This window comes from Scyliorhinus canicula, chromosome 8, assembly GCF_902713615.1.
Source record: "Scyliorhinus canicula chromosome 8, sScyCan1.1, whole genome shotgun sequence".
Lineage (NCBI taxonomy): Eukaryota > Metazoa > Chordata > Chondrichthyes > Carcharhiniformes > Scyliorhinidae > Scyliorhinus > Scyliorhinus canicula.
In genome coordinates this window covers 162,966,067-162,993,390 of record NC_052153.1, presented here as the reverse complement: position 1 = coordinate 162,993,390, position 27,324 = coordinate 162,966,067, and the positions used below count along the sequence as shown (strand labels likewise).

The 27,324-nt window shown below is 46.1% G+C and overlaps 1 protein-coding gene across 15 annotated transcripts in view; it reads left to right on the top strand.

The window, feature by feature from the left end:
* Positions 1-27,324, top strand: part of LOC119970652 (microtubule-associated serine/threonine-protein kinase 4-like) — a 588,463-nt gene that overhangs the window by 530,999 nt on the left and 30,140 nt on the right. For all 15 annotated transcript variants that reach the window (XM_038805607.1, XM_038805606.1, XM_038805605.1 and 12 more), the window contains 6 exons: positions 2,912-3,013; positions 11,959-12,081; positions 14,076-14,188; positions 17,189-17,337; positions 18,914-19,134; positions 23,165-23,362. In XM_038805607.1, coding sequence (XP_038661535.1) covers positions 2,912-3,013; positions 11,959-12,081; positions 14,076-14,188; positions 17,189-17,337; positions 18,914-19,134; positions 23,165-23,362 — 906 coding nt within the window. The remainder of the gene's footprint in view (positions 1-2,911; positions 3,014-11,958; positions 12,082-14,075; positions 14,189-17,188; positions 17,338-18,913; positions 19,135-23,164; positions 23,363-27,324) is intronic.

The window sequence follows — 27,324 nt, the reverse complement described above, 5'->3', positions numbered from 1 at the left end:
ACTGTGCTACCGCATTACCCTTGCCTTCAGTACCTCCGACATGAAGTCAACAAACCCCCACCAGAATCCCCTAAGCCTCAGGCATGCCCAAAACATATGGACATGTTTCGCAGGACCCCCTGCATAGCGCCCACACCTACCTTCCACCCCTTCAAAGAACCTGCTCATCTGGTTCACAGTCATATGCGCTCTGTCGACCACCTTATATTGTATCAGGCTAAGCCTGGTACATTACGAGGATGTATTGACTCGCCTCAAGGCCTCCTCCCACAACCCAGCCTCCAACTCCAAACCCAGCTCTTCCTACCACTTTTGCTTCACCTCCCCTATCGGGGAGCCCTCCCACTCCATCAGCTCCTTTTAATTCTCCGATACCTTCCCCTCCCCGCTCCAGTTTTCGACACTACCTTATCGTGTAGCCTCTCAAGAAATATTCTGATATGTGAAGCTTGCCAGGAAGAGGAAAAAGTTAATTAAAGCAAGAAATGTTTGAAGCCAGGATGTATTATCCCCAACTATTGTTGATGCCATTTTCATCATGTTGACCAAAACCGTTTAAATCTACCATCTCGGGTTTGCTTGTTACTCTGCACTCCATAGCTATGCAGTAGAGGTTAACATTGGAGACCATGTTAATTTAGCCACATTAAATAGCTAGAAAGGGGGCTGGGTTAGCTCACTTGCTGGGCGGCTGGTTCATGATGCAGAGCGATGCCAACAGCGTGGGTTCAATTCCCTGAGGTTCCCTCCCTGAGGCTGAGGTTATTCATGAAGGGCCAGCCTTCTCAACCTTGCCCCTCGCCTGAGGTGTGGTGATCCTCGGGTTCAATCAGCACCAGTCAGCTCTCCCCTCAAAGGGAAGGGCAGCCTATCGTCATCTGGGACTATAGCGACTTTAATTTTCATTTCATATCTAAAATCAATCTTTATCCAGTTGAGTCTGATTTTGAAGTTTAACTTTGCTTCAGATGATTGGCTTATTATGCTTGCATTTTTTTTTATACATAGTTATTAACCTCCAGTCTTTTGAAAAGTGATTTTTTTTGTCCTTGGCAAAATGACTGATGTGCTCTGCAAAAACCTCTCTGGCAATTATGGAGCGCCGGCGCACCCAGCTGGCTAAAACGGGAACTGACGTGGCTTTAAGATTTTCTTCCCCTTTAACATTGCTGGCTTGAAATTCCCGATCCGCCAAACATTTCTTCTCGAGTTCCTTGGAATTTGTCCCGACCCATCTGCCTTATTTCCAAATTAATTTCAAAATGAGCCACCGTTTTTCTTTTTAAAACAAGAAAAGGACAGTCTATTCCGAGGGACGATGTTTTCTCAGGGCAATCCTTCAGCAAAACAAAAGGATATTTATTGGAGGACCTTGAGAATAAAAACGGAAAATGCCGGAAATACTCGAAGGGAAAGATTAAATGACGGATGATCATCGAGCTGAAACGTCGACTCTGTTTCTTACCCCGCAGATGCTGCCTGACCCGCTGAGTATTTCCAGCACTTTCTGTTTTGAATTCCGATTTCCAGCACTGAATTGCTTTTGTTTATGTGTGTGTGTGTGTGTGTGAGAAGTATGGTCTTTGTTCAGGGATTCCAAGCTCACACGGGTCTGTTTCTGAGCCAGACAATTGCAGTTACTGTGATACTACAGCCGTCCAGAGAGACGCAAGTCAATTCCGTTCCATCTTGTTTTGTCATGTGCCACAGAGTGAGAGAGGCTGCGGGAATTGAGTGATTAATTAAGAGCGTTGTGAATGGCTGTTGGTGCGCAATTGCTCATTTGCATATTCATGTATCATTTCCTCATGATGTAATTACATTTATGGAGCAGCCTGCTGGCTAAACAAACCAGAATAAATTTATTTCTAAATTGTGTGGTGTCCCATGGCCTTGAGCAGTTGTTAATAGAATTGCAAATTGCGCCTGCAGAAATAAATTTAGTGATCACTAATTTCATTTTTTTTTTGTTTCTGCAATCCAATTAAATTATAACCTCTGATTCACGGTTCGTTTGTATTTGTAAAATATATCTATGCCCTTGCTCAGTACCATTTATGATGGCACTGTAATTGGGTGCATCTGCCAGCTATTTTGTAATTAGTGTTAATATTTGTTTAAATGATTCATTGCACAGAACTCAGTATTGTTTAGCATCATGTCGACAGCTTGAGGTGCAGGATTCTCAACAAATAACAATAAACACTTTGCACTTTGTGAAATAGCACCTGGCTTCCTTTCAGCATTGTCATCTTGCTCTCGAGCACAAAGTCTGCTGCATTGAAGACACTTCCCCACAGACGAGTTGCTCAAGGTGGTCAGTGTGCTAATCAAAGTGACAGGTATTAGTGCCCTTTCCACTTTCTGACCCCAGTCCCTTTTGGGTAGGGAGAAGGCAAGCCACGAATGCAAGAGACGTTCCCTTTTTCTCGCACCTACCCTCCTTAATGGCCTCTCGTGGGCAGATAACCTAATGTGCTCGTGACAGACTGAGACACAAAAGCCTGACATCTTGCCCACATTGCAGAGCCCTCCCAAGATCGTTGTCCATATGGTTAAGAATAATTGTGTGCCGTGGGAGCCAAATATGTTTGAAATAAATGTTCCATGAATTTGCACATTGCCTCAAGCCATTGATACCAACACATCTTTATTGGTTTTCTGATTTGGGATTTATCCACCAACGATACAACACCACGAACATCAGTCATTTTGTACCTTCAGGGCCACTATATTCAAAGAAGGTGGCGGTTAAGAAATGGAGATGCAATGAGGCACTTTGGGGACTGAACTGCTGAGGCTCACTGGCTCAGTCGATAAGATTATGGCGAAATTTAGAAATTCCCTAAGTTTTGTAAAGATTATTCTCTAATTCTAGTTCGGCTCTTTTTGTGCCTTCCTGCTTCCTTAGATGAGATAAACTGGCCAGAAGGGGACGAAGCTCCTGCATCAGATGCCCAGGACCTCATCACAACGCTGCTCCGACAGAATCCATTGGAGAGACTGGGGACAGGTACCATGAAGCTATTTTCAATATTATTGCCCTACACTTAGCACATTGCTCTGAAAATCGCTGAGTCTAAAATCTCTTTAAAATGTGATGATCCTGTTATTGATAATCAATTCTGTTTAATGGATTGGTGTTCTTTGTCATGTGAACCAAATATTGGCTGTTTAATATAACAAATTCTAGATGACCACACTCTGGTGACTTTGCATTTGACTAAACCACGGAACATCTCTTGACCAATTGGACTGAGGTTGACCTGTCCCCTGTAAAAACAAAGCTGAATTATTTCTCAGAAAACTTTTGTTTACTCAAGTACAGAATTATCACCATAAAAATATTTACTTTATTGAGAGCTGATGCCATGGTGGAGAAGTACAATTTTGGCCAACTTGAAATATCCCTTCTTGCTGCAAGTTTTATGACACTGGGGAAAGTTCTAAACACTCGCTGGCATTTTGGACAGCGACTCTAAATGACTGGTGTGGAACTAATTTGTTTATGCCTTCGAGTGGTGCTGTTCAGTTCAGAGAAGTCTGTGACCATGTAATCTGGGATGTTTCTGCTGTTGTAGTAAACTGGTCCATTTATTTCATTAACTCAGAAAGTGGACCTTATGCCAACTAGAATAATGTGTTATTTTGATTAAAGTTTGAAGCGAGAGATTTATTAAAGAAATATGCGGAATAGAGTGCCACGGTGTTTTTCAATCATTTCTCTGGAACCCTACAAGTTCTCTATTTTCAATTAAGGCGCAATTTAGCGTAGCCAATCTACCTATCCTGCACATCTTTGGGTTTGTGGGGGTGAGTCCCATGCAAACACGGGGAGAATATGCAAACTCCACACGGACAGTGACTCGGAGCTGGGATCGAACCGGGGTTCTCGGCGCCGTGAGGCAACAGTGCTAACCACTGAACCACCGTGCCACCCCAGAACCACACAACTTAGTTTGATATACTAATAAGCAGCAGTTCAAGTACTGCAGCAGGTTGTTGAGTATAGAAACTAATATCGATCCAAAGTTTTTCCCTTAGTAGACAGATTTTCCATTTAATGACTGCTCGGTATGGCAACTGCTCGGCCCAGGACCGCAAGAAATTTCAGAGAGTCGTGTACACAGCCCAATTCATCACACGGACCTGACTCCCATCCATTGACTCCATCTACACCTCACACTGCCTGGGGAAAGCGGGCAGCATAATCAAAGACCCCTCCCACCCGGCTTACTCACTCTTCCAACTTCTTCCATCGGGCAGGAGATACAGAAGTCTGAGAACACGCACGGACAGACTCAAAAACAGCTTCTTCCCTGCTGTTACCAGACTCCTAAATGACCCTCTTATAGACTGACCTCATCAACACTACACCCTGTATGCTTCATCTGATGCCGGTGCTTATGTAGTTACATTGTATACCTTGTATTGCCCTATTATGTATTTCCTTTTATTCCCTTTTCTTTCCATGTACTTAATGATCTGTTGAGCTGCTCACAGAAAAATACTTTTCACTGTACCTCGGTACACGTGACAATAAACAAATCCAATCCAATCCAATCCAGGTATTGTGTGTGCGCTTGAATTTAGATAATTTTCTCACTGAGATTGAGGAACAAAAGTCATTTATCCTAAAGGCACATGGACAGAGTAAGATTGCAGCCTTATTATGCATACGTTTGAACCATGGACGAGCACAAGCAAAAACATTTTCATCATTTGCATGGCTTGATCCTTTTAGTTCTTTGAAGAGATAACAAATAGGTTAGACCAAGGAGAGCCAATGGATGTTATCTATCTTGACTTCCAAAAGGCCTTTGACAAGGAGAGACTGCTGAGTAAAATAAGGGCCCATGGTATTCGAGGTAAGGTACTAACATGGATTGACGATTCACTGTCAGACAGAAGGCAGAGAGTTGGGATAAAAGGTTCTTTTTCGGAATGGCAACCGGTGACAAGTGGTGTTCCGCAGGGTTCAGTGTTGGGGCCACAGCTGTTCTCTTTATATATTAACGATCTAGATGACGGGACTGGGGGCATTCTGGCCAAGTTTGCCGATGATACAAAGATAGGTGGAGGGGCAGGTAGTATTGAGGAGGTGGGGAGGCTGCAGAAAGATTTAGACAGTTTAGGAGAATGGTCCAAGAAGTGGCTGATGAAATTCAACGTGGGCAAGTGCGAGGTCTTGCACTTTGGAAAAAAGAATAGAGGCATGGACTATTTTCTAAACGGTGACAAAATTCATAATGCTAAAGTGCAAAGGGACTTGGGAGTCCTAGTCCAGGATTCTCTAAAGGTAAACTTGCAGGTTGAGTCCGTAATTAAGAAAGCAAATGTAATGTTGTCATTTATCTCAAGAGGCTTGGAATATAAAAGCAGGGATGTACTTCTGAGGCTTTATAAAGCACTAGCTAGGCACCATTTAGAATACTGTGAGCAATTTTGGGCCCCACACCTCAGGAAGGACTTACTGGCACTGGAGCGGGTCCAGCGGAGATTCACACGGATGATCCCAGGAATGGTAGGCCTAACATACGATGAACGTCTGAGGATTGTGGGATTATATTCATTGGAATTTAGGAGGTTGAGGGGAGATCTAATAGAAACTTACAAGATAATGAATGGCTTGGATAGGATGGACGTAGGGAAGTTGTTTCCATTAGCAGGGGAGACTAGGACGCGGGGGCACAGCCTTAGAATAAAAGGGAGTCACTTTAGAACAGAGATGAGGAGAAATTTCTTCAGCCAGAGAGTGGTAGGTCTGTGGAATTCATTGCCACAGAGGGCGGTGGAGGCCGGGACATTGAGTGTCTTTAAGACAGAAATTGATAAATTCTTGATTTCTCGAGGAATTAAGGGCTATGGGGAGAGAGCAGGTAAATGGAGTTGAAATCAACCATGATTGAATGGTGGAGTGGACTCGATGGGCCGAATGGCCTTACTTCCGCTCCTATGTCTTATGGTCTTATGGTCTTTTCCACATCAGTCTTTGGTCATTGAATAGGTAGCTAAGCTCCAGAAAATAGCCATCATCTTGGTATAGCCAAAGGACCTGAGATGTCCAAGCTTGCAGCCAGGAGGAGGCCAGTCAACCATTCGTGATGGCTCTTTGTGACAGTGTTCCAAAACTATTCCCACTGCCCTTCTCTCTTTCCCCATGGTCCCTATAGTGCTGGGATCTTCCTCTGTTACAATCTGCTGCCAGCCATTCCTTAAAAGATACTGCAAGTCCCTGTCTAACAATCTTCTGAGTTAATGATTTCTCCTACCCCCCTACACACACACACACTCTCTCTCTCGGTGACAATTATAAATCAGGAGCACCCTCCACCCCCTAGCCATTGGCTCCTTCACCACTGGAAAAAGCCATTCACTATTCATTCTCCGAGTTCCCTTCAGATTTTAAGAAGCCTGTATGAGTCTTCTCAGAACGTTAAACAGCTGCCCTGTTACCTCCTCCTTGCTCACCATACCAGGACCTAAATACTCTTTTCAGGTGAGGCAGAGCTTCACGTGCACCTGCTTCTATCTGGTCTCTTGCATTCCCTGCTCCCAATGCTGTCTACTCTACATCGGAGAGACTAAACACAGACTGGGTGACCGCTTTGCAGAACACCTTTGATCCGTCCGCAAGCAGGATCCAGACCTTCCTGTCGTTTGCCATTTCAACCCTCCGCCCTGCTCTCACGTCCACATGTCTGTCCTTGGCCTGCTGCAATGTTCCAGTGAAGCCCAGTGCAAACTGGAGGAACAGAACCTTGTCTTTCGATTTGGCATGTTAAAGCCTTCCGGACTTAACATTGAGTTCAACAACTTTAGACTGTGAAATCTCTCCTCCACCTTCACCCCATTTTTATTTCTAACTATTTATTTTCATCTATTGATCTGTTTTTCCCTCACTATTGTCCCCCCTCTCCTCCCACCCCACTTGGGCCATCTGTTCCCTGTTCCTCATTGCCCTTTGACATACTGCCCACCTTTGTTCTGCCACTGTCAGCACCCTTCTTAGCTTAATCGCCCCATTTCTGTCCACATCACGTTTGTCAATCTCCACCTAGCGCTGGCCCCCTATCCAGCCCCACCACTTCATGCTGCCCACAACAGTATAAATCTGATCCTATTTCCAGATCTCTCCAGCTTTGACAAAGAGTCATCCAGACTCGAAATGTTAGCTCCCTTCTCTCTCCACAGATGCTGTCAGACCTGTTGAGATTGACCAGTCTTTTCTGATTTTGGGCCTTCCCTGCTCTGGTGGATGGATGTAAGCCTAATCTTTATCATTGTGGATGTATCTCCAATCATCCTAATGAATCAATGCTTTCCCCATGCCCTTTGATGCCCTTTCAATGATGGGTCCTCCAAAACGACACATACTATTGGGTGGCCTTGCCTTTGCTTTGAAAAATACCTTCCATTCGAAGCAGTTTTCAAGGACGATTTGACATCAAATAAAGTATGAGTGATGAGCTAATTGTAAAAAGAAAAGTTGCTAAGCCCATAAATTTCAGGATCCAGGTTCATTCAGTACGACTCACATCACCTATCGCTGTCCCTTCCGACTTCCCTAGTGAACCATAATTACCACCGCTCTCCATGTATCCATCCATTCACTCGGTGTCCAGTCACACACAAGCAAGTCTCTTGTCAACCACTATGTTACCGAGCCCAACTGTGTTGACATTGTGACTTTTACTGAAAATTGGTTGGAAATGAATGGATCCAATGAATGGCAAAACCATACTGTTTTCTCCCTGTCTTTCCATTATCCGCCTGTCTGCCGTGACAATGTGGTCTTGACCACCCTTTAATTCCTGGCACCTTCCCCTCCGGGCACCTTGCCTCGATCCACCTCTTGCCTTTCATTTGAAATCGTACTTGGCTACAGCCTCACCGAGCCCCATTGAGTTTCCATCTGATATCCTCCCCCGTTTCCATCCTCGCCCCTTGAAATTCCTTATCCTTGGTCATTTCAATTTCTATCTCCGCCATCCCCCCCCCCCCCTCCAAATTCACAGCCACCCCAGCAACCCTGCCATCTCATGTGGCCGTTTGACTTGTATCACGGACAATACCATCTCCAAATATTACTTTGTATCCTTCAACATTACCCCCAACCCTGCCCCAAATTTCCAAATCCACTTCTTTTATGCATTTGTCGCAGGAAAACACTCTTTTCCCAAGTCGCTTACAGCTGCAATTTCAAGATGCTTAGCCTTTGATCTTCTGCAGCTGTTAATCTGCCTTCCCTCCACATTTGATGCTCTGTAAAACCTGTTTCCTTGACCCCATTGTCGTTCCTACCTGCTTTAGACCCACATCCACTCTTCTTCAAATCCAAGAGGTACAGACTTGGGTATGCCTAATACACGGCTGATTTAGGCATTATCACTGGTTTGGACTGGACTTGATGGGCCTTGCATTGCTCTGTTGAAACAGCTCAGTACTCCATTGATCAGCCTGGAGAAGCCGTGCCGCCTTTTCTCCACTGTTAACGGTTTTTAGCCACCCCGCCTTCCTCTCCCCTCCATTCTCCTCTCCAGCAACAACCACAAGGAGCTCATGCACCTCTGTTGTTTCCCTGCTTTCCCAGAAAGCCAAACCTCTCCCGAGGCACCTTCTGCAACTAGCCATGGTCTTGACGCCTCCCCCACTTTATTTCCAACCTCCCTCCTTCCCCATTTGAGTCCACCGCTTTCGATTCCATTCCCACTCACATTCTGACCACCCAACCTCTCTTCCTCGCCCCATGTTAGCTAACATTGTAAATAAGCCTCTCTGCTCAAATATGTAAATTCTCTGCTCAGAAATCCACCTCTACTTTTATGGCGGCACGATAGCACAGTGCTGAGCACTGTTGCTTCACAGCGCCAGGATCCCAGGTTCGATTCCCGGCTTGCGTCACTGTCTGTGTGGAGTTTGCACGTTCTCCCTGTGTCTGCGTGGGTTTCCACCGAGTGGTCCGGTTTCCTCCCCACAAGTCCCTGGGTACCGTTAGATAATTTGAACATTCTGAATTCTCCCTCCTTGTACCCGAACAGGTGCCAGAATGTGGCAACTAGGGGCTTTGCACAGTAACTTCATTACAGTGTTAATGCAAGCTGAAGCACCGCTCGATCACACCCCTGGTCGCAGCATGAGCGTCATTGTAGCCGGTCTCTGCGTCGGTCTGTGACCTCCAGATAGGTGTCATCAGCCACGACCGCAGAGGATAACCCCTCTCACCCAAGAGCCAGCCCATCACCCAATGGTGCACCTTGAAGGTGTCAGGAACCGTCGAGTGTGCCAGGATGAAGGCGGAGTGCTCACTATCCAGGTATTGGGCACAGACGTGTATCTTGTGCATCTCATGGTCACACACCAGCTGCAAGTTCATCGAGTGGAAGCCTTTTCGGTTTGTGAAGACCGGCCCATCATGGGTGGTGCTCGTAAGGGGACATGCACTCCCTGGACCCGGGGCATCTCGGCAATGACGGGCATCCTGGTGGCCTCGGTCCATGTTTAATTTGATATATTGTGCCGACCAAGCATATACGGCCTCAGTGACGTTACGTGGATACACCTGTGCACCAAGGTCTGGGTGATCCCAGACAGGCCTCAACTCGGCACCCAGAAGGACCCTGGGGCGTAAAAGTTCAGGACGACCGTCACCCTGATGGCCACCAGGATCGGGAGCACCATAATCCTGCAGATATGCCGCACGGCCCACTCCTGCTCAGCCGAGGTCTTCGGCGGCATGCCCGGACCAGCAGGTCCTCGAAGAACAGGCGCTGTCAGTACACATGGGACCTCATGCGGCGCCTCCTTTCCATCTCCTTGGCCTGTTGGGCGGCCAGCTCTCCATCCTCACCGGCTGGCTCCTGATCCTCTGGGGTACGCTCCACCGCTTCAGGGTCCCGCTCCAGCAGCTCCAGTTCGTATAGCCTCAGTGTATCTTCAAGGATGATGGCCACCAATCTTGGTTGGATTCCAATAGCCATTGCCTGCAGGGAGTGAAAGGCAGACATGTTAGCATCGTGCATATCCCAGTGCCCAACCAAATACAACGGGCTACACTGCAGTGCCTGCCCCTGTGTGTCCTCTTCCCGGCCCCTACCACCCTCTTCCCCCAGCCCCACGCCAACCATCGACTGTTCCCCCGGCACACTGCCCTCCTCACCGCACCTCTGGCCCGACAGTTCCCGTCCCTGCTGAAAAGCACCCATCAGTGCTGGCAGGGGTACTGGTACTGGTGGTTGGTCCTACACGTCAGCTGTATGCTCCATGGCCCGCCCAGCTCCCTCCTGGAGGGGCTGCTGTGGACATTGCCATTCATACGGCCGGTGTCACTCTGCGTAACTATGGGCCATGATGGGAGGTCAGTGCCCCCCCCCCCCCCACACGGTTCCCGCCGGCCCTGCCAGGCACCCAGCCAGCCCTGCAGGCGGCAGGACTGGCAGCCCACGGTCACCCCTCTGCGTGCTCTACCTCCTCTGGCTCCCTCATCAGCTACGCAGCCACAAGTGATACTCGCCGTCAGTAATTCCTTCGGGGCAGCCCCAGAGGATACCAGTTCAGGCCTGTTTGTCAACGGCATTTACTGTACGTGCGGAGTAGAATGCATTGGCGCCGCTGTCGAGACACCGGAGCAGGGCATTCTGTGGGGCGCCTGGCAACGGCCATGATTTTTGCCTCACACGTGATACTCCTCCCAATCGCGTTTCGCGATTCCGGCGTCGCTTGCCAGAGAAACCTGCCCAAAGTGTTTGGAGTTAAAGAGACAATTACAGTAACTAGATTTAAAGTGGGTCAGCATACTTGGAGATAAATGAAACGTCTGATTCTACTTTAATAAGAGTCTGGGAATCGAGAGTTAAAGCAATTGTGAACAGTTTGTACAGTAGTCAAGACCAAGAAATATTTACGGGATGGTATAAAATCCTGGACTGGATTCACTGGTAAAAGTGGAGCAGAAGCTCTGTTTAAAAGTGTCATTTTGAAAACCTGGACTGGATTTTGCTAAGCAAACCGCTATGCGAAAGCATTATTGTGAATGAAGATTTTTAAGTTTGTTTTCTGGGAGTGGAGTTTGGAAACTCTCACGTGACAATGATCTGGGGGAATTTAAAAAAAAATAAATTTAGAGTACCCAATTCATTACCCAATTTAGAATGGTCAATTCACCTACCATGCACATCTTTGGGTTGTGGTGGTGAGACCCACACAGACACGGGGAGAATGTGCAAACTCCACACGGACAGTGACCCGGAGCCGAGATCGAACCCGAGTCCTCAGCACCGTGAGGCATCAGTGCTAACCACTGTGTCACCATGCCGCCCAATGTGGGGGAATTCTGAGGAGAAATCCACAGGTGTTCACCCGAGGTTCAGAGTGGGGGGTGTATTTGACCTCCACTCTGTTCCTCCACCTTTTGTAAAAATGAAGTTAAGTAAAAACTTAAGTGAAAGCTAAAATACATGAACAGGATGGGAATAGAGGGATACGGACCCCAGAAGTGTAGAAGATTTTAGTTTTGATGGGCAGCATGGTCGGCACAGGCTTGGAGGGCCGAAGGGCCTGTTCCTGTGCTGTACTTTTCTTTGTTATGAGGCGGGATTCTCCGTTCCGGCAGTCGACCAATGGGGTTTCCCATTGTGGCCACCCCACGCCGCCGGGGAATCTGCAGGAGTGGGTGCACTGCAGGCAGACTGGAGGATTCGCTGATGGTCGTCTGAATCAGGGTTCCACTCTGGGATCTTCGCATTCAGTTATAACATCAACTGGGATTGTAACACGTCAACACTGCTGGCCTCCTGTAGGGATTCTATGAATCTACGGACATAAATGTGGCACATCAGTACTACTAGTCATGTTCTTTGTTTTTCTGTGTAACCTATTTTAATTTGAAATGCTTTTAAACCATTAGACTTTCAAACTCTAGCTTTGATGTCTTACTTCCGCTCTCTCTTGCTCCATCAGGTGGTGCCTATGAGGTAAAGCAGCACAATTTTTTCCGTGGCTTAGACTGGAATGGACTTTTGAGGCAGAAAGCAGAATTTATTCCTCAGCTGGAGTCAGAGGATGACACGAGCTACTTTGACAGTGAGTGTCAAAGATAATGACGTCTTCCCTTGTGATAAGATCACTTCAAACCTTTTGGATAAAATATTGCAGATTGAAGACATTGCCCGATTCTCATATTTTCAAAGATTCCTGTTTTATTAACAGACTATGCAATTATTAGAGAATCTGGTGTAATCTATACAGTGGAATAGTTTTCCTCTACTTAGTCCCATGAATATGGATTATTCCCGCAGTCTGCAATTCTGAGGTGATGCAGCGCACTTTGAGAAATGTGTCTGCAATCCAGTCGAGCGGAGATTAATTAAATAAATGTTTAGGTTAGGATTGGACTCCGGAGAGGAATCAAAGTGGGTGGAAGTTTGGGCAGGTGTCAAATCGTCCACTAACCCCAGGTGCAACAGGAGGCCGGGAGATTTACCGAAATTGGTCTGCGTGCCCCCCCCCCCCCCATTCCCGAAACTAGCAGCTGCCGGCTGGTGGATGGGAACAGGAGGCTGCCAGGTGGGGTCACAATTCAATGAAATAAGCAATGGCTGCTGTTACAAGGGAAAACCCTCCACAGGATAACCTGTAGCTGAAGGCGGGAGGGGGACGAGGGGGTGCGTGGGTTGGTGTGGCGATTAAAACAGGAGGCATCCATGGGCCGCAGTTAAATTGTCCAGCCTGACTAACCACTGCTGCTGGGCAGTAAACTTCTCAGGCGTTGACCTGCCTCCAGGAAGTTTGGCTTCAGTAGGAATGCGTCTATCCGCTGACCCAACACATCTTCCTCTGAAATGTGTTCCATTTCCCACCTTGTAGCCCGCCCCTGTGATACCCGGAATACTCCATCCATTGTGTCAAATCTTGCCTGTTGCCAAAAAAATTTCGGCCCTTCCTGCTGGTGGGATTTTCCGGTCCATCATATGGTGACAACCCACCGCCCTCCCCGTGGCGGGTTCCCCAGTAGCAGGTTTTGTGGGAGTGAAGTTGACTGAGTGACAGGAAAGGGAGCAGTGGTGAGTGGTGGTTTTTCAGCCTGCAAAACGCTATACAGCAGGGTTCCCGAGGGACAGGCAGACCTGGGTACGCAGAGCACAATTGTGAAATTTGCAGATGCCGCAAAACTTGGAAATGTTGTGAACTGTGCGGAGGATCGTGATGGGCTGCAGGTTGCCATAGGCCGGTTGGAGGACATGTGGCAGATGAAATTTACTCCAGAAAAATGTGAAGTGATTCATTTGTAGCAAGAATGAGGAAAGACAATTTTAAGTCAAAGGTGCAATTTCAAAGTGGGTGCAGGAGCAGGGGATATTTCTAATCTCTGAAGGTGACACGGCCTTGTTCCGAAAGTAGTTGGTAAAGTCATATGGGATCCTGGGCTTTCTAAGTCGAGGTATAAAGTACAAAAGCAGCAAAGTTATGGTGAACCTTCACAAGACACTGCTTTGGCCTCAAACAAAGTATTGTGTCCAGTTCTGGGCACCACTCTCCAGGGAATATGCAAAGCTAGTTCCATGGATGGGAGACTTCAGTTAACAAGATGGATTGGAGATGCTTCTTTTGAGAAGAGAAGGTTGACAAGAGATTTGATAGAGTTGCTCAAAACCATGAGGAATCTTGACAGAGGCGACAGATCAAAACTGATCCCATTGGTGGAACGGTTGAGAACCAGGGGCAAGCTGATTGGCAAAAGAACCGGAGGCAACTTGAGGAAGAATGTTTTTGAAGCAGCAAGTGGGTAAGATCTGAAATGCACCGCCTGAGAGTTTGGTGGAGGCAGATTCAGCCGCAGCTTTCAAAACGAAATGGGATAATTACCTGAAGAGAAATAAATTGTAGAGTAACAGAAAAAAAAGGGGAGCAGGTCTAGTCAAGTAACTCTTAGAGACAGCATGGACACAATGGGCTGAATGGCCTTGTGTGCTATAGCCATTCCATGATTCAATGCTGTATAAGCACAAGCGTGTAGTTTTTGATTTTGTCTTGTGAGTTGCGCCACATTTGATTTTCTTTCCTCTAACTTCAATCAGCTCGGTCTGAGAGGTACCATCATATGGAAACGGAGGAGGAGGATGAGACAAATGAGGAGAATTTTAATTTGGAAATAGGACAGTTTTCATCGTGCTCCCATCGATTTAGCAAAGTGAGTACAATCAAATGGCACATTCTTGCATCGTTGATTTATATTGAGACAACTGACCCCTTTCTGAATCTGCACACTGATATTTCACATCCACTGCAGACATCCACTTGTGGGAAGATAGCACACAGCTCTACCTCTCTTGAAACCATCGCTGCTTCCGTGCTATCAGACTACTTGTCTGGCACCCAGTTATTGGATGAGCTGTAACTTAGCCAATTACATCGCGAGCAGACCGAAGCCCTCACCTTTGAGCCCTGTCTCAAATTCTGTACCATCGCCACTGACTCCATCCCCCTCCTTGGTTACTGTCTCAATTTAGCCAGACTGTTTGGAACCTGTTTGACCGTGAGTTTTCAGGATGATATTCTCTCCATTACAAAGGATCTCTGTTGCACCGCCCATCTTAACCCCTGCCTCAGCCATTGAGAAACAAAGAATGGATACTTAACACGTATCCATCGGCCTGCCCAGCGAGGCCACCACCGGGCTCCATTCAGCCCTGGTCCACACAGGGCTGAGTTAAGTTTCCCAAAGCCGGTTTTGCTTCCTTCTGAGCTGCAACCATTCTTTCTTTCTCAATGGCTGAGGCAGGGGTTAGGATGGGCGGTACAACAAACGTGGACCAGGCGGAACGGCACCCGGGGGGGTCTCCTGCGCCAGTGGGGACTCCTGGGTGGTCAGGGATAGTGCAGGGTGGCCCGCTGGCCCTCCCCCTGGAACATGGACACCTTGGCACTTCACAGCTGGCAAATTGGAACTGCCACCCTGGCATTGCCAAAGTGCCGAATGGCAATGCCAAGCTGGCAGAAGCACTGCCTGGCTGGCAGGCCAAGGGTGCTCGAGTGCCAGGATGGCACTGCCAAGAGGGGGGGGGGCATGCGCAAGAAAGGAAGGTGAAGGGGGAGGCTTGAAGGGTGGGGGTGTGCAGAGCAAATAATTAGGGGCCTCCGGGAGTTTGCGGGAGAGGTGACAGGTGGGGGTCCTGGAAGGAGCGGGTGCTGTAAGGGGGTTTGGGGGGGAGGGGTCCCAGGGACCCCATAGCGGCACATCCTCTTTTGAGGTGTGTGGGGTAATGTTCATGTGTGTGGGGGGTGACATTGCCCATGGGTGAGGGTTGTGGGGCCCCCACAAGCTCACTTGGAGATCGCGGCATCCTTTCAAAATGGCGGCCCGATCTCTGAGTTCAGCTCCCCAGTTCTAAACAAAATCTAAGTGTGGGCTAAACTGGTGAGAAACTCCCCAGGGCCCAAAAGAATGACTAAGCGTCATTGAATAGCGGTGGGGAACTTGCCGGCAGAGCCAGCGGGAAACTCCCTGGAAAAACCCGCCACAAATGAACTTAGAAATTTTTCTGAAAATTGCGCCCTATGACTCTTATTTAAAATGATGTGGAGATGCCGGCTTATTCTTATTAAAAAAAACAAGGATTCCCATGTGCCTTAATAGCCACTTTCTCAGCCTGCCCTGCCACCATCGATGATTTGTGCATAAATGGCCCCCAGGTCCCTCTACTCCGTCAATTCGGTTAGAATTGCATCCTTTGTTTTATATTGCCTTCCTCACTCTGCCGACCAAGATATATCACTGCCCATTACTCTGCATTAAGTTTAATCTCTGCTCAAAGTCTCATGTATGTTTCTGCTCACCCATCACTCTGCTGCTTCTGTATTGTTCTGCTGATGTTTATACGGGCCCAGCTCCAGTAGGGTAATGACATGTGGCCTGGAATGGCTCTGTCCTTCAAGGCCTCTGACAAGCCATCATTTTAGCTTCAAGTTATCAAATTGCATAGCTGCTGTTTTTAAGAAATAACGGCAGCCTGAGCCTTTCAACCACGCCACGCTCACTTCTGGCTGCGATCAGCCTTGCAACACGATTTCACACTGGCTGTTAATTAACGGGCAGCTTGAGTGAAACGCACGCTGGGAATATCTCTGTGTTGCTGGGGAAGAGGGCAGGCGCCCGGAAAAGGGAGGGTGCGGATTGGGGCAGTACGGTAGCACAAGTGGATAGCACTGTGGCTTCACAGCACCAGGGTCCCAGGTTCAATTCCCCGCTGGGCATTCTCCCCGTGTCTGCGTGGGTTTCCTCTGGGTGCTCCGGTTTCCTCCCACTGTCCAAAGACGTGCAGGTAAGGTGGATTGGCCTTATAAATTGCCCTTAGTGACCAAAAAGGTTAGGAGGGGTTATTGGGTTGCGGGGATAGGGTGGAAGGTGAAGGCTTAAGTGGGTCGGTGCAGACCCGATGGGCCAAATGGCCTCCTTCTGCAATGTGTGTTCTATGTAATGTGCTCCCTCAGGGGGACGGCCATTGCGGAGCTGTATCGGGGAGCAGCAAACCTGTTTTTAAAAAAAAGTTACAGTAGAGAAACAGTGCAAGGAATGTCTAGGCAGCACATTTTAAGCACAAATCACAGCCCCCAGACACCTTTTAAAATTTATTCCAGTCCTGACATTCATCCTGTAAGTTTGCAGCTAAAGCGTAAAGGCCGCCTAGCCATTCAGCCCACCAGTCAGCTGTAAATCCAGATGGGCCATGTAAAATTGTATTTAGGTGGCCCCTTAATGGGCTAAAGTGCCTGCTTGATTGTCAGCGGGCACGCTGCTGACTCTCGTGCATGCCTGCTGACTGACAAATCGCACAGGTGCACAATGATGTCGAGATACGTTTTTCTTGCCCGGTTGGGCGCACGCCTGCCTGGGCAATGTTATATTCTGACCTGCTTGTTTGATTAACAAATATATCGTCATGCAGTGAGTTGAAATAATCTAAACCATGCCCATTGGCCCATTTGTTAGTGCATCTAAAACTCTCTACTTGTTCGATTATTTTGGAAACTAGTTTACTAGAATCAACACTTTTAGGATTTGTTTAATCTAAAGGTCCAATTGGCGAACCTTACCAGTCTTCACCTTGTTTTAAAGCTTCATTATCCTGTGAGATCGCCTAAAATGTCAAAATAGACACAATATACCAGTCAAAATAGCTTCTCTCTTAAGGTTTACAAAAGCATGGACCGAATCTCCCCTGTTGACGAGAAAAGATGTACTGAAAGAAATCGAGGCGAGCATGTTAATACAGGCGGAAAATTAAAAAAGGCTAATACCCTCCACGTTGACTCAATTACCTGGATTCCTGATTCTGAAATGTAAGTATTGTTAATTTGAGCAAAATCTGTCCCTTCTTAGTTTTTCATTGCATATTCTGTCTGCCAACATCAGTTACTAAATGCAAATTCGATTTTCAATCCCGGGATACAGACCTGGTTGCAAAGTGGCCAAAGCAGGGAAGAGAATATTTAAGGGGCTTTGACATTTTGGAAGGACAGGGAGAAAGGAAAAGGAGGTGGGCTAGCTCTGTTAATAAGGATGGAATCAGTACAATCAGTGAGAAATGATCTTGGCTCAGACTGTGGGTGGAATTAAGAAATATCAAGAAGGCACTGCTGCTTCACGGCACCGAGGACCCGGGTTCAGTCACGGGTCACTACCACTGTACATTCTCCCCGTGGCTGCATAGGACTAACCCCCCACAGCCCAAAAAGATGTGCTGGGTAGGTGGATTGGCCACGGTAAATTTCCCCTAAAGCGGAAAAAATAATTGGGTACTCTAAGTTTATTTAAAAAAAAGAAATATCAGGCAGGCACTGAAGGGAGTAGTTTATAGGCCCCCTAACAGCAACACACCATAGGACAGAGTATAACATTTTTTAAAAATGGGGCCGGGGCGGTGCTTGTAGGAAAAGTACTACAAAGATTATGGGCGATTGCAATCTCCAGATAGATTAGAAAAATTTAATTAACAAAAGTAGGAGACAGAAAGCAGGAAACTTTAGACCAGTTAGCTTAACATCGGGAGAATACTTGAATCCATTATTAAAGAAATAGTAACAAATCATTTAGAAAATAATAGTATAATTGTACAGAGTCAGCATTATAGAATGAAAATTGAAGTGACAAATTTATTAGAGGTCTTTAGGGTGGATAAAGAGGAACCAGTAGATGCAGTAAGGGGCCACATATAAAGTTACTACACAGGCTAAGAACTTATAGTGTGAGGGTAATATAGTGGCATGGAAAGAGGATTGGCCAACTAAGAGGAAATGAGTCAGGGCGAATGTGTCCTATTCAGCTTGCCAAGCTAACTGGTAAATTGGTGCTTAGGGACTCACTATTTATAATCTACGTTGATGTCTTGCATGAAGGGACCCAATGTATTGTCGCCAAATTTGTTGTCAATTCAAAGATAGGAGAGTGAGTTGTGAGGAGGAAACTGAGTCAGCAAAGGCATATGGATCGGTTAAGTGGGTGGGCAGAAATCTGGAGGAAGGAATATAATCTGGGAAAATGTGAGCTTGACCACCTCCGGTGAGAATAGGAAAGCAATGATTTGCCTGTAATAGCGCCTCCTGAATGCCCTCTGACGGAAAACTCACACTGATGTTTCAAGAAAGTGGGGAACTACCTGAAGGTACAAACGTCCTTACCAGGTTGATTGCAGTAAAGTGTAACCGCATATAAAAAAAATTCTCTTTCAAAATTTAAAATAAAACCTTTCTTTCGCATCATCCCATTTATTTAAACTGATTTAAATCCAGTTAGAATGAGCAGGTCAGAGAATGCAGTTTCTTGTGATTCACTTTTTGATTGTAAATACAATTCCAGGCCTCTTACAAAAATGGGAATTTTGTGTAGTAAAACGTAGTTGGCTTTTTGCTGTTTCAGGCAACACCTGTCTCTATCTCACACATCAAGTAGTGAGAACAACAACTGTTACCAGCGATCTGGGATGCTGCCAAGCTTTGCGATCTCTGCTGAGGATGATGAATCTTTGTCCCAGGAAGACTCTCACACGGACCAAGAGAAGATCATGTTTTCCATAGGAACATCTCAGGATGAGATTGACGCAACCACCCCCAGCACCATCAGTAGTTCAACTCTTTCAGGTACCATTCTTCTTTAAAATAAAAATATTTTAATGTAACAGGCAACCACGCACTGTGGGACTACATTCACGTGCCAATTCGGCGGGACCAGGCAGGGTCCTGTCCCTGATGGACATGAGGTCTTGTCGCAGCAATTCAGCAAATGTCCTTGTTATATTCCTGGTACCAGATTCACTTCAATTTTATAACTTGCCATGGTAGGATTTGAACTCTCTCACATTCCTGTACCAAACTCTCTAAGTTGTATGGGATAATTACTATCACTGAGGGTCAGTGAGGGTCACTGAAGTATATCCTCAGTGTTTGGATATACACTGAGGGTGTATCCAAAAACTGAACAGAACCTGAGCCAGCACGCGCCTCACTGACCTTTTACACAGGGAGCCAGTGACCCCAGCCAACCCAAATCCTGCCAACCAGACAGAACCTTTTGCACAGGAACTCCATGAGCCACACCTTAATTTGAACTTCAATCTGAGACTCTGCCTGTTACTTGAACCTAAATTGTGCAGATCGCAGATGGTGCCACAGGCGGAGAGGGAGATTATTCAGTGATACACCTTACATTTCTGGCCATTTTATTTACTTTAGACTATACCTACCCTAGGTTTAGGCTATTGGAAGGTAAGTAGGCCCAGACCTACGATATATATATCGAAAATATCTAAATACAGAAACACGACCGTCTCCAAGATCTTCTGGTAAAGGATACTCCACCCGAATCTAGGATTTTCAAAACAATAAGATAACAAGAAATAAGAGCATGAGTAGCCCTTCAAACCTGTTCTGCCATTCAGTATGAATTTGGTTGACCTTCGGCCTCAATTTGGTCTCCTGCTTGCTTCCATTTCCCTTGATTCCCTGAGTGACCAAAAATCTATCTCAGCCTGAAGTATGATAAATGAAGGAGCACGGATGACCCTATGATGTGGAGAAATTCAAAGGTTAACAACCCTTTCAATTAAGAAATTTCTCCTCCCCACAGCCCTAAATGATTGACTGCTTTTCCTGAGACTGTGTACCTGTGTTCTGGATGCCCCAGCCAGAGAAACAAGCTCTGTGTCTACCCTATCAAGCCCCTTTGGAATCTTATAGTTTTCAATGAGATCAGCTCTCATCGAAACTCCAGAGAATTTAAGTCCAATTTACTCGGCCTCTCATTGTAGGGCAACCCTCTCATTCCAGGAACCAATCTAATTAATCCTTGCTGTACTGCCTGCAAGACAAGTATATCCATCCTTAGATAACGGGACAAGGATAAGGAGGTCTTGCTACACTTGTGCAGGAATTAGGAGCAGAAGTAGGCAATTCAACCCTTTGAGCCTGTTCCGCCATTCAATCAGATTATGGCTGATCTCTTCCTACTCTCAAATCCACCTCCCTGCCTGTTTCCCATATCCCTTTAACCTGTTTTTAAAAAAAATCAGAAATATATCTGTCTCCTTCTTGAAACCGTTTAATGATTCAGAATCCACCACACTATGGGTCAGCAGGTTCCACAAATTCACCACCCTCTGCGAGAAGTAGTGCCTCCTCATCTCAGTTTTAAACCTACTGCCTCTCAACCCATATCTGTGACCTTTCGTTCTATGCTCTCTGGAGTTTAGAAGAGTGAAATGGTCTCTCTGGGTAGCTGTTGAGAGATTGTTTCTTCTACTGGAGGGCTAGAGCCAGAGGGTCATTGTTTCAGGCTAATGAGTGGGCTATTTAAGACACAGCAGCACAGTGGTTAACACTGTTGGTTCACAGCGCCAGGGTCCCAGCTTTGATTCCCGGCTTGGGTCACTGTTTGTGCGGAGTCTGCACGTTCTCCCCGTGCTGCGTGGGTTTCCTCCAACAAGTCCCGAAAGACGTGCTGTTAGGTGAATTGAACATTCTGAATTCTCCCTCAGTGTACCCGAACAGGCATCGGAGTGTGGCGACTAGGGCATTTTCACAATAACTTCAATGCCCAACGTAAGCCTACTTGTGACAATAATAAAGATTACTATTATGGGACTGAGATGTGGGGAAATTTCTTTACTTAGCACATTGTGAATCTTTACAGTTCCCTGCCTTCCTAGAGGATTGTAAATCATAGAATTTACAGTGCAGAAGGAGACCATTCGGCCCATCGTGTCTGCTCCGGCCCTTGGAAAGAGCACCGACTTAAACCCACACTTCCACCCTACCCCAGTAACCCCACCTAACCATTTTGGACACTCAAGGCAATTTAGCATGGCCAATCCACCTAACCTACACATCTTTGGACTGTGGGAGGAAACCAGAGCACCCAGAGGAAACCCGGGGAGAATGTGCAGACTCCGCACAAACAGTGACCCAAGCCGGGAATCGAACCTGGGACCCTGGAGCTGCGAAGCAACAGTGCTAACCACTGTGCTACCGTGCTCGCTGTTGCCATGTATTTAAAGCTGGGATTATTAGATTGTTTTTGACTCTCTGGGAATCGAGCCGGGAAGTGGAGTTTGAGCGTGGGGATCAACCGTAATCTTATTAAATTGCTGAGCGAACCTGAGGGGCAGTTTGGCTTACTGCCATCTCTGATTCTTACGTTAAATCCCGAGTCTTCCTGCACATACATCCAGGGAGGGAGAGACAAAGCGGAAGGGAAAAGCCCAAACCAGCAGTGCCCACAATATCTTCGTAAAACACGGAAAGGTTCCGTGGCTGTTTTTTGAGTGGCCTCTGGTGCTCCTTTCAAGGAATGTTCGTTAAGACACGCAGGGTGCAAGCTCCACCCCTTTGTACCTGGGTTTTGTATTGAGGTCCATTGCAGCAGCTGATGGAATTTAAATTCAGTTCACAAAATCTGGAATTGAAAGCTGCTGTCAGTAATGGTGACCATGAAACCTTCACCAGTTGTTGGAAAAGCCCATCTGTAAATGCCTAGTCTGGCCTACACGAGACTCCAGATCTGCAGCAATATGGTTGACTCTTAATTGCCTTCTGAAATACCCTAACAAATGCTGGCCTTGCCACCAGCAACGCCCCCACATCCCATGAAAGAATAAGTAAAAATTGGGTGCTAGTTTTCTGTGTTTATAAACACTTTCACATACTTCACTCCGTGTTCAACAGCACGATAACTCCACTGGTCAGTTAAGTCTGCCCCCACCCGCCCCTCCCCGTCCAGTTAATTCCTTGTCACTGTCCTTTCTCCAGGCACAAAATGGGGATCTGTGAGTTCAGTATCATCATCAAGTTGTTCAAACACCTCAAAACCCTTTGATGTATCTTGGATGTGAGTGAACATTATAGTCCACACTTCTGATAACTCTGAGAAATCTACGGGTGCATCTCGAGAAGCACCTTAGACTGAAGTCCTTTCACCTTATGACTTACCTTATTTATATATATCCTTGCCGTCAAGCGTCCTAAAAGTATATTTTGTGATTATACGCTGGATTAATCGCCCACACTGATCAACAACTGGAAAGAGTGTGGGATTGAAAATGTTAAATTGTACAACTCTATTTTGTGGTTTGCGACTTGAGGTAAATTGCAATTTGCAGTGTTATCTAAATATTCAGATTTGTTTCCCCAGTGTGGCCCAGGACTCCCCTGAGCTTGCTCGCTTCTGTAAAATGTAAATTTTTTGAGTTAGGAAATCGAGATAATGTTCGATTCAGTTTCCAATCAGTGAAACAGTTCAAATGTAGGAGGCAGCGTAACTGAATCGAATTGTGTTTTTCATAAGCATTACCTCAATTGTCTTTTCTTGTCTCATATACATTAACTTTACACAGCAGCTGGTCCTCCAGTGCTTTCTCGGATTGTTATATTCTATCTGGAGAAAGGGGAGAGAACTAAAATAATGAAAGGGTGAATGTCAGTGCAATATAAGCTGATTTCCAATTCATTTTGAAATATTGCTATTTAGATTTCTTGCAGACCACTGGGACTTTCTGCTTTTCATTTAGATGTTTAGATTAATGTAATACTTTCATTGTCATATTTATATGGGTGCGCACTTAAAGAATGCATAATGAAATGGAAGAAAAACTGATTGAATGCATTTATTTGTGAACAGTTGGCAGTTTTTCAGAACATCTGGATCAGATTAACACCAGGAGTGAGAGTGTGGAAAGTACAGATATTTCTTCAAAGACTGCCAGTGACAATGTTCCTCAGCTGGCCCGTCAGCGATTAGAAAGTACAGAGAAAGAAAGAACGGGCAAAGTGATGAAGTCGGCCTCCTCCACTGCTCTCTCCCTCATGATCCCTGCAGGTATAAATATCAGTGGCAACACGTACAAAACACACCGCACGTGAGCTTTGCAGTAGACAACTGTAATTGGTACCTATAAATTTTATTCGGGCCAAATCCATCTTAAAACTAAATTCGAGCAACTTCTGTAAATGAGATCTAATTTATTGAAAACATTCTGTTTAATGTTTCGCAGATGGTTTTGAGATGATCTTGCTGGCAAGAGAGTTACATCTTTTGAGTCATTTTATCAACACCGTGTATTGTTTCCCTGGGATAACAATTTGCTTCCAATATTATATAGAGCCTCAGTAAGCCATTTATACCCCAGCACACATCAGGAGATTGCACCTTTTATTATCTCATTAGGATAAGCTTTTGTTTTGCCCGCAAAGTCGGTTACATTAGATTTTATTGTTTTCCAACATGTTTTCTCATTCTAAGCTGCCTCGTCCACACTTTCAGGTGTACCCTAATAATTTGGGCATTGGTAACAGGAGTTCCTCAGGGCAGTGTCCGAGGCCCGACCATCGTCAGCTACTTCATCAGTAACCTTCCCTCCATTATACGTTTAGTGGTGGAGATGTTTGCTGATGATTGCGCCATGTTCAGTACCATTCACAACTCCTCAGATACAGAACATGCCAGTGCCCCCATGCAGCAAGTCCGGTATAATATTCAGGCTTGGGCTGATAAGTGGCAAGTAACATTTGTGCCACACAAGTGTCAGTCAATGACCATCTCCAACAAGATTAAATCAAACCATTTCCCTTTTGCATTCAACAGAAATGCCATCATTGAATCCCCCACCATCAGCATCTTGGGATGCTGTGTATCCAACAAGTTGCTGTGATGCTTCTAGTTTGTGTGTGGGTGACGAGAGTTAGCATGTTTTCTCTTGTGTGTTAGTTTGCTTCTCATTTTCACCCCACTGCTGGCTATGAATAATCCAAAAAAGTGAGCCAAATGTATAAATCTTTCTCTGTCAGTACACAGTCTCTCCATTGGCAAGTTGCTCAGCTGTGCCTGCTCAGGTGACACATGGAAACTGGGCCCCTCACAGCCTGAGACGTAAGCTTCAGAGGAACTCAGTGTGCAGGCTCACTGGCATGTGGACATGCCCTGGCACTCACTAACCAAACCCTTATCTATGAGAAAATAGCTCCATTGCCTTTTGGATACTTCTGGAGAATTGAAGGCTGAGGGAGTAAACCTTGACAAACCTGGAGTTAGGCCAAAAGCGGACTGACATCCAAATATGTCACCTTTCCAGCAATTCCTGAAACCAAGCAAGTGCCAGACATGATGCTTTGCATTCCTTTGGACTCAGCTGAGAGTGTGAGGGGGGCATCCTGATGTTTGAGCGGCCTGAATCTTGGCGACGACACACTATTCTTGCTGCAGAGCATTAACGCAACGCAGTTACAAGTGACAAGTCCAACTCAACTGGCTTAAAGATCTGATTCTATGGGCTGTCTCACTGGTCAGCCACTGCCCATCACAAATCCGACTAGGAAGGTGCTGACTAGGAAGGATCCACCGCTGTCCATCTGCTTCATTGGGTGCTCAGAGCTTCGAGTCTGTGATAAACAGGTAGACAGAGTCTGCTGACTGTGATACAGGTCGCTTCCTGGTGTGTGTGCTCGGTTAGGATGCAATTCCTCAAGATTTTTCATTCAAAGCAGAAATGCCAATTTCTTATTGACATCAGTGTTACGTTCTGGTGTTTGGCCGGACGGAATTAGTGCGCTAGAGAACGTCTACTTTGTGACTAGCTGAATGTTTATTGATTAACAATAACGTGTGTCAGATAATAACATGAAAACTACTAAAACCACTAACGATTAAATTACTATTATAAAATTATCCAAGAGCTAATACAAATGCGACTATCCACTACGACGACTATCTCCAGACTCCCCGGCGTTGCAGTGTTACGTGGTTGTTCTTTACTGCAACCTGCTGGTTGGAGGTCGTGTCTGTTAATATTTACATAACTGCTTATGCATATCATCACAATCAGCAGTAATGCATACCCAGGTAAAAAAACAACAGTTCCTCAACTCAATTGAACAAGTGCTCTCCAGTATACTGACAAAGAGTGTAAAAGTAAACTGGACCATAACTTGAGATGGCATCATCGATACCGCGCTCTCACCATAAGGGAAGCAAATTGAGCAGGAAAATGCTGACTGGTTCGACGCTAGTGTCACTGCGAAAGAGCCTGTCACTGAAGTCAGCACTTATTAATTACAAGAGAGATCAGAGTGAGAAAACTCTGAATGCACTAAAAGCCACTTGAAGCAAAGTACTACAGATTGCTCGGTGGTGTGCCAATGACAAATGTTTACAACTCTGCCAGAATATTCAGATATCCTTTGACACGGGGAATGCTAGGGGCACATATGAAGGGATCAAAAAAGCAACAGGTCCATCAACAAAGGTAACTGCTCCATTGATGGCTAAGGCAGGGGGTCATCACCATCCACAATAAACAGTTGGAGAGATGGGTGGAACACTGCTTCGACTTAGAACAAAAGAACAAAGAAAAGTACAGCACAGGGACAGACCCTTCGGCCCTCCAAGCCTGGCCGACCATGCTGCCCATCTAAACTAAAATCTTCTACACTTCCTGGGTCCGTATTCCTCTATTCCCATCCTATTCATGTATTTGTCATGTATTTGTCACTCTTGTACTCTTAAGGAAAACGCTGTCATCAAGGAAGTTCCAGGCACCATAAAAGGCTTGCCTATCACAGCCAAGCTGGATACCGAACCTACAGTGGTGGAATTTAGCAAAGCTATTGACTCACTTGCCATGGGCAAAGTTCCAGATGGTGATGCTATACCACCTAACTCACCAAACATTCCTGCAGCATTTACACAAATGTCTCTGTCTCTGCTGGAGGGAGGAGGCAGTGTCCTAGAATATGTGTGACACAATGATAGTGACCCTGCACAAGAACAATTGGCAATTGCAACAACGATCGAGGCATCTCCCTTGCTGAGCATCGTGGGAAAAGTATTTGCCCGTGTTGCGCTTGTCAGACTGCAGATCTTGGCTAAACACATCTACTCCGAATCTCAGTGTGATTTCAGAACTGACTATCTACAATTGACTTGATTTTCTCAGTCTGGAAGCTGCAAGAGAATGCCATGAAGAAAGGTGACCATTATACATTGTGATCTCGCCAAGGCATGACCATGTGGTCAGAAACAATTTATTTAAGCTACTGGAGAAAATTGTCTGCCTGCCAAACAGCTCAGTGTGATCTTCTCTTTCCATCACAACATGATGGTCAGGTTCTGCTGTGGTGGGATCTGCAGTGGGTTCAAACAGGGTTGTGTTCTGGCTTCAACACTGTTTGGCATATTCTTCCCTTTGCAACTGTTATGTGTCTTCAGGTTTTCTACAGAGGATGCCCACGTACATGCCTGAACTAATAGAACGCTGTTCAGCGTTGCTCACCTAACAAAGGTACGCCAAGTCGTCATTAGAGAGTTGCTCTATGCCTGTGGTGCCACACCAGCATTCTGTACTAAGGAACATCTGCAGCAGCAAAGGGACAGACTCTCTCATGCCAGGGAAGTGTTTGGTTTGATCATCAGCATCAGGCAGACTTGCCCTGGACCAGAATGTTGCTACACCGCCATCCATCAGCATTGATTATGTAATGCTGGAGGCTGCTGATAGCTTCACCTATCTAGACTCCATAATCACCAGCAGTCTAGCACTTAGTGCTGAAACCTACACAGATTGCAAAAGCTACAGCTGTTCTGTTCATGCTGGATAAAAGTATGAAACAACAGCAACCTGACTGAAAACTCCTCCACAGTGGTGAGATCTAAGCAGGATTTAAAGGCTGAACAGTTTCCATCTTCACTGTCTCAGACGTAACCACAGCATCTCTTGGCAGGAGAAGGTCACCAACTCGAGAGGTTCAAACAGCATATCCTCATTGCTAAGCCAACGATGCCTGCGC